General features: G+C 35.2%; 1 protein-coding gene across 1 annotated transcript; it reads left to right on the top strand.

The window, feature by feature from the left end:
- The first annotated feature begins 4,505 nt into the window (after window positions 1-4,505).
- On the top strand, window positions 4,506-6,747 carry LOC133673487 (homeobox-leucine zipper protein ATHB-40-like). Its single transcript, XM_062094334.1, has 3 exons — window positions 4,506-4,748; window positions 4,884-5,188; window positions 6,370-6,747. Exons 1-3 carry the CDS (start codon window positions 4,667-4,669, stop codon window positions 6,595-6,597), a joined length of 615 nt encoding a protein of 204 aa, XP_061950318.1. The 5' UTR covers window positions 4,506-4,666; the 3' UTR covers window positions 6,598-6,747.
- The last annotated feature ends 1,322 nt before the right edge of the window (window positions 6,748-8,069 follow it).

The following is an 8,069-nucleotide window of genomic DNA, read 5'->3' as shown; positions in this document are numbered from 1 at the left end:
GATAAGGTATAAGCATATGCACATATAATTAACAAAGAACGGGCAAATAAAAAGCTTTGTGTTTCTCTGTTTCGTATTGCCTTATCTCTCATGGTGGAAACGTTTCATTGGTTTGTCTTCCTAAAATTCATCGAGTACAATCGTGTGTGTTCTTCGAATAATAGAAAAGCTAGTATAATTTATAACTTTTTTTTCTCTTGGTACGTACAATAATTGGGAGACGAGTCAAATTAACATCTTTTTTTTTTTTAAATCTCTTTTCACATTTTTATTTAAATATGGAAAAGCAAAGACTCAAAATGGCTATATATATGAAGCAAAATCTCCTTAAATATGCCTTCTTCTCATTTTCTCTTAGCTACTGAATCTGCACTTGCTAAAATAAAAATAAATAAATAGTGTTTTTTCTTTTAAAAAAATAGAAAAATAATATCTTTTATTTTTTTTAAAATTATTCTGAATATCACAACCAAAACAATATAAAATTATAATATTTTTTAAAATCAAAATTTAGTGAAACTCAGGCCTCTAAACCCGTGATAAACCTCAGGCTAACCTTACCTCAGTGAAATAAAGTTTGATTGGAAAATTAATTAAGAGTGATTAATTAATTAATTAATTAGAGGGGGGTTAAACAATGGCGGCTGAAGACAGCGGTGGTAAATGTGAAAGGAGAGGAGTCCTGTTGGTGAACTTGCGTGTTGGAGTAAAATGTCTACATCTATGGAAAAGGTACACGTGGATGGATAGAGTATGTGGTCCCCTCTCTAAGTTCTCGGGGGTTGAGACACGTAAAAGCTGCTATTGGTTGCGACCCATGTGCCCTTTCCTTGGCCAACTTGTCTTTCTCGCTCGCAGTCCTTTTCTATTCTACGAATTAGCAGCAACAACGAGTCTGTCTGCTTTTTGGTTTTTGCCTCAGCTTGTCTAGCCCACCATCCTCGTCTCTCTCCACGCTTGGCTCGCGCTCGAGACTCAGCCATCCCCTTAATTACTCTACCTGCTCTTTACTTAACAAGCTTTCCAAAAAAAAAAAAAAAAAATTGTTCCAAGCTCGACACTTGCCCACAACATTGTATAAAAGTATATGTTGATCAAGTCAATTAATTTTGCAGTCAAATCCATTTCTCTAATCTCATCAACATCCAAATTAATTCCCTAATGCACTTGTCCCATATATGTGTGCTGCATGCAGCAACATCTGATATTAAGGGATGTATATATAGCCTATGATTACTAATCTTGGTTTATATTCTTAGATCATGCGCACAAGCAGTGCTTCTTTCTTTTACAAGCTTAATTATTGGTTAATGGGTTGGTTTGAATCTCAATATTCTCCACGAGAATCACATATACTATACTGAAATGCCATGCATGTTTCAATATTCCCAAGTAAAGTAGAGTTTTTAGACAATATATATTATCTTTCACGGGTTGTATATAATTAAAAAGATATATTTCTCTCTTATGTTAATTACATGCAACTCACTGTAATTTGATTAGACTCATCAATTAATGGAGTCCCATATATGTAACGTTTCAAACACGTATTTCTTGATAAAAGATGTATGCCCAACCATCGTGGGTTTTGTTGCCTAATCCAATATTGGCGCCATGGACCATCCAAAAAGGTATGTGTCATGTACATGTGGTTATATTCACGCAATGTTAGAAGTTAGATTCAAGTTATTATATATATATATATATATATATATATATATATATATATATATATATATATATATATATATATATATATATATATATATATATATATATATATATATATATATATATATATATATATATTGTAGCAAATTGTTATATATATTCCCTATATTTTTAAATCTCCTTATAACTTACTCCTTTCACTAGTTTCATATTCAATTTCAATGATTTAGTTGTGGATTGAGGTCTCCCAGTCCCTATTTTTGCATGGATGCTTTGGAATGTTCCATATTTTGTATGCTACATGTTGTTTTGGGATGACGATGGGCCAATCTTAATTTTGATGTAGGAATTCGATTAATCTAGTGCTTCTTTTTTCTTGGTTTAGGTTTACTCAAGCAATTTTATCGAATTCTTAATGCAATTCTGAAGAAGAAGGAAGCACATTTTTTTAAAAAAAACTACGAAATTGAAAATGCATAGATCAGAAATGGTTAAAAAATAATCTAATTATCTTTGAAACAATAGGGATTAACTAATCACTGTTAATGAGTTACAGGGAAGAAGCTACAAGTGATTAGAAAGGCAATAGAAGTATGACACGACCGAACCATGTTTCAGGAAAAAAACTACTCCACTTGTGATCAATTATCCAAAAAGAATCATTAAGCACTAGAAAGTGAGTGTACTATCTTGTTATAGGCTTAGCTTTCCAGTGTCCTGGACGGGGCAAAATGATAGAGCCATAAATATCTGCATTACCATGTTCCTCGTGGCAGGCTGTGTCTGTTGGTTGTCGAATGAGTTGAACCTTCCGCAAAGTCTTTAGACTAACCGGTTGATTTGGTCCGTGCCCCTGAATAGCTAGCCCGTGGCTAGCTATCCCTGACCATCCATGTAGAGAAGAGAAAAAGAAAAAAAGATCGTACAAGTGATTGGTAGGCAAGGACACCCATGGAGAATTTCATTTGATCCCTTTTGTTTTCCTTTATGAACTGTGGTCTGTTATAGATCCTTTGGCTAGCTAGAAGCTTGAACGTATGTTTCGAAGCACAGACAAAGTGGCCACCATGCTTTTCATGTCCGTTCACAGACTTGAAAAATTTCGAAAACTTGGTCATGTTAGTGCCACATATTTCCTTTCCATTTTGTCCACTTACATTTTAGACCATCTTGTCACATATTATAATCTATTAGCTACAAAAAGAAGAGGGTGAATGATCTGTATGTGAAAGCGACCTATGTTTGCCTGATTAGGCAGAAATTAAAGGAAATATTGTAAGATTCTTGATTAATTTGCTGTTCATTTCTCTATCAAGGATCTCGATAAGTAGAAGAATAAAGAGCAATTAATTTATAGAGATCATTAGAGGATAAAACGTAATTAAGACAATGAAAATAAAAGGAGAACAACCCAATATATAACTCGCTGGTTTTGTTTGGAGAATGATTTGCTATTCTATTTTTTTTTCTTTCTAAGTCTGTTGCAGTAAGTTCATGTGGTCCTTGGCAAAGATCCCTTCCATCGATGCAGAAATATCTTGGATATTACTAGTATATAAAATGGAGGGCATAATGTATGAGAAGGCTGCAATTACTTTGTGTCAAGATAGCTAGGATTAATTCCCAAGGGATTATAAACAGGACGTCAACAGTGACGACATCTCTGGTGGCCTGCAATGGCTCCAATCATCCTAATATTTTATTTGTCTCTCTGTTTAATTTATATTTATTTTAATTGTACCCTGTCTCTCTCAATCAAAACTAATCCAAGATAAAGGTTACGAGTCGACATTTTCTTGTGCGTTTCTTACTCCCAAACACCCTCTCCTCTGTATGCACTTGTAAAGTAATGGTGAAATTCTTACATTTTCACTCATCTCGAGCCACTCATGGCTCAGTAGTTTTAAAAAGCGATATAGAGCTAAGCTAAAAGAGGGCGGCTTGGCTAGTGAGGTTGGACATGGAAAGAGGAGAATACCACCTAATTAGACAACAAAAGTGACTTGCATCTCCAAATCCAGAGGCCAACCGTATCAAATTGTTTATTAACTTCAAGTTGGTCACTAGTCAGGTTTGGGATCTCAACCCATATGAAATTACAAGATTGTGTGAGCTCTTAATTTGTTCACACCATAATCACCCTTTCTTCCTTCACTAATTACCTGATTAGGAAAGCCTAAACGAAACCTATTCCATGCCCTAGATAGTACTGTAGTACTGTGGATAATGCATAATTAATGATTAATGGTTGAATATTCATGCCCCATCAAAACCTTCATCAGCTTTCGTATTCTGATCATTTATATTTATATCTTTGAAGTATTGTGCCTCAGTACTGATCACCTAGCTCCACCTGTCTCTTACCCTTATGAGTAATCATGGAATTTGGTCTAGTTAATCATGCTCTCCTCAATTTATAGCACAATTAAATGCATGCCTCGACTATCAATCGGTGCGCACCTTAAGCTTACCGAATGGACATTTGGTCGTCGTCGTGTTGTGATCACCTCCTTTTATTCCACCCGCACCCTCTCTTTTCATGCTATTATGGAAGTTAATTTGTAACAAAAAAAGAATTCCATTGGGGTAGCATGTAAGGATGGGAAGCACCCTTTTAGTATCTTTATTCACTTTCATCAATTGCTTTTACAACAAGCAAAAATCGGTGAAGGAAAGGGAGGAGGGCATTCAGAGGGATGTTGACACTTTCCTTCTTACCCCCATATATTGGTCAAGGTACATGAATTAATGGCATTGTTGATAATACGATAGAATTAAAAGTCCTCACTGCCCAAGTTTCAAAAAAGTCCGTTTTGACAAACAACCACTTAAGTCCTATCAACCCTTATAAAATGCACCTTCATGTTTCTCTAGGTTGTCCACTCCTTCAACGCCTAGAACACCATCTTAATTATCTTGAGTGAGACAAGAGAAAAAAAGAAAAGAAAAGAAAAGAGAGAGAGGGAGCGTGCGAACCAATAGGAAGACAACTGCCATGAGTTACAAGCTTGAAGATCACATGGCACTCACCTCTCAATTGTACCCAGGTGTATTCACTCAAATGGTTCCACAACAAGGTTAGAGATACGAAAAAACAATACAGCAAAAAAGAATAGAATTTAACAATCATGATTTCTTTTTGTGTTGATCATCAACTTTGTAAATAAGTGATTCACGATGTTTACTTAACATGAGTTTTTGATCATGCTTAGGTGAATCTAAACCACGACGAAGGCGAAAGAAGAACAAAGACGCCGATCTTAGTGGGGCAAGGAAGAGGAAACTTAATGAGGAGCAAGTTAATCTCCTTGAAATGAATTTTGGTAATGAACATAAGTTGGAATCTGAGAGGAAAGACAAGCTTGCTTTAGAGTTGGGACTCGATCCTCGCCAAGTTGCCGTTTGGTTTCAAAACCGGAGGGCAAGGTGGAAGAACAAGAAGCTAGAGGAGGAGTACACAAAGTTGAAGACATCCCATGAAAACATAGTTGTCGAGAAATGCCAGCTTGAATCCGAGGTCCATCTCTCTCTCTCTCTCTCTCTCTCTCTCTCTCTCTCTCTCTGTGTTTAATTTTTAGAAATGTCTCTTAAGTTCTTTATTGGTTTAGAAAGGCTTCGAAATTTGTTTTCTTTTTATTGCACCGATGAAGTAATTGAGTCTCTCTCTCTCTCTCTCTCTATATATATATATATATATAGCTAATTGCTTGATCAAGTCGTAAATTTACATGAAGAAACACTCAACTTAGTGTGACTATTTACATGATGGAGTTTGTTGATTTATGGTAAAAGTAGACTTATCTATCTGAGTTGTAACACCCTGGAAAATAAAAGTAGACTCACGTGGTTGATTTTTTTCATGCACAATGATAAATTGAGGACTCCAATTTGACTTCTATGTGCATGCTCTCCCTGCAAACGCAAGACTCGACTAGTCTAGCAACTCATTAATTGGTTTCTTGAATGTCTTCTCTTTGGCATACTTTTTTGTCTTCTGTGTTGATTAGATTCTAGTACAAAAGCAAGGCAGGATTTTCCTATTTCGAGCATCCAAACAGAAAGTAAAGAATGACAATTTGGAATAGTATTCTCTAGTGATTTCCACATACTTCTACTTCCTTACTCAACATGTAACTACTACTACTGCTACTTTGTTTTATCTTTAACGATAAGATAGTGCTGCTCAATTCCGAAATTTATGACTTCCATTACTGACTTTCTTGGAAGAAAAACAATAAAATAAGATTATATCGTGCCTAATCTCTTATACTGCAATAAGACATGGTGACCTACCATATTCTTGAACGTACATGAGCTCAAGGTTCGAAGAAAAAAAGCCATGCCAGCTAGCTATTGGATTAGGCTACAAAGGAAAAATATCATCCTCAAAGTGAACCAAAATTTTGACAAGGAACAGCATGCTGCCACTCTATTTAACAACAAAACACTGCTCTACTACTTTGTGTTTCAATCCACTAGTCACCATGTGTCCGTACCGCATTGTTTAAGGTTAACTGTTATATTGGGCCCTTCAAAGCCACTAGAACACCAGCACGTGGCACTTTCCCACTTTGGAAATGGCACGCCATTATAAAGATTGATTAAACAAATATTCCTCTGTCAATATTTCTCACATATATCACCTTTCTTCTTGTTTTCTCCACATAATATACTAAATCGTGGGTTCATTCATTGCAGGTTTTAAAGCTCAAGGAACAACTCTCTGAAGCAGAAAAGGAGATCCAAAGGCTGTCAGACCGTATTGATGGGGTTTCCACTAATAGTCCTAGTTCATCCTTGTCGATGGCTATGGACCCCCCATTTCTTGGAGAGTTTGCAATGGAAGGATATGAAGATGCTGCTTTCTACATGCCACCAGAAAACAATTACATTCCTGGCATGGAATGGATTAATCTGTATATGTAACTGGCTAGCTAACTGATATTACTATAATTAGGATAATGTAGATAGTGATTAAGTAACAATCTAATGTAAACATCTTCTTCATCTAGTGTATCACGAGGTCGCTCTGTCAAGCTAGCTAGTAATTGGAAATGCATGCCGATATTAATTTAATGCTTTGCCTTTTGACTAGCAGCTAGTAGATAATCTCATCCAGGTTTTTTTTTTGTTTTTTTGTTTTTTATCATGCTAGATGTTTTGAAAAAGCTTAGTACAAATAAGCAACAACCACCAATGAATAAGAAGCAGAAGTCAACCTAAATCCCCACTTGATTTCTAGAGTACAGAACTTTGGTAAGCATTGCATGCACTTCTACCAAAGCAAAAAAACACAAAAAAAACAAAAATGTGTTTCGACACAGATATAATATAATTAATTTGATGTTTTTATTTATTTGTTATTTATATAAAAAACTAAATATGCCCAAGTAATAATTGCTGTGAAAAATAGTATAATACATACCCCCTGCGACTACTGCTATAACTAATCAAGTATTCAAGAATAGTTGGTGCTGTCAAGGGAAAAAAACAAGGGGGGGTTTATAAATACATTGAGTCAAAAGAGAACGACGCTTCCTCTCACTAGTAGTGCCGGCCAGATAGCCCTAAACCACTCCTTTTTTCTAGTGTTTCCGTCGTCAAAATCATTTGCATGCATCACCTCGCTAAACAAGAAGTGTACAGAATACCTGGTTTTGTTGTTTTGCTATGACCTCTTAGATAATTTATCGATACTATATTTAGTCTCTACAACTTGTTGTATTTTGAATCAACGTTTTGATTACTATGCACGAAACAAATAGTGGAAAGATTATATTTCTATATTTAGCTAGTTAATTCAGCGAATTTCTATTCTATGTAATGTGATTGCATAACACAATTATACCTTATTTAATCCTATCAACTTCTTTCAAAAAAAATCAAAATCATTTGCATGCATGCCTTACAATATTGATGTTTAAAAGAGTGTGTATGTGTGTGTGTGAAGAAAAAAACTATTACTAGAAGATATTGAAAGAGAGAGGGGACGGCTAGAGAAGAAAAAATTGAAGGAGAGACAAGTTAGAGGAGGAGGAGGAAGAAGAAATTATCTATAACATCCTTGAAACATTGTTCAAATTTGTGTGTTAAGACAGTTCTTCGTATTTCCATACATTATGTTTTGAGTAAAGATGTTGGAGGAGATGAAAACCCAAAATATGGTGGATTAGGGATCTTGTACATGTTTGATTTGGGAGCCTAGTGAAACAAATATGTTAAGTTAGCAAAGAAAGAAAGAAAAAACTTAAAGGAATTAACAAGGAAATTTGAAGTACATCAAGAGAACAAACCAAACGTTAGGGCCGACCACATTTGAGCATGAAGGAGGGATAAAAATTGATTTGTAAATTATAATATTATGAGTTAGAACAAGCAATTTCAAGAGAAGAAACTAG

This window comes from Populus nigra, chromosome 14, assembly GCF_951802175.1.
Source record: "Populus nigra chromosome 14, ddPopNigr1.1, whole genome shotgun sequence".
Taxonomy (NCBI): domain Eukaryota; kingdom Viridiplantae; phylum Streptophyta; class Magnoliopsida; order Malpighiales; family Salicaceae; genus Populus; species Populus nigra.
Note: the sequence above shows the minus strand (reverse complement) of the source record. Positions and strands in the feature narration are given on the sequence as shown.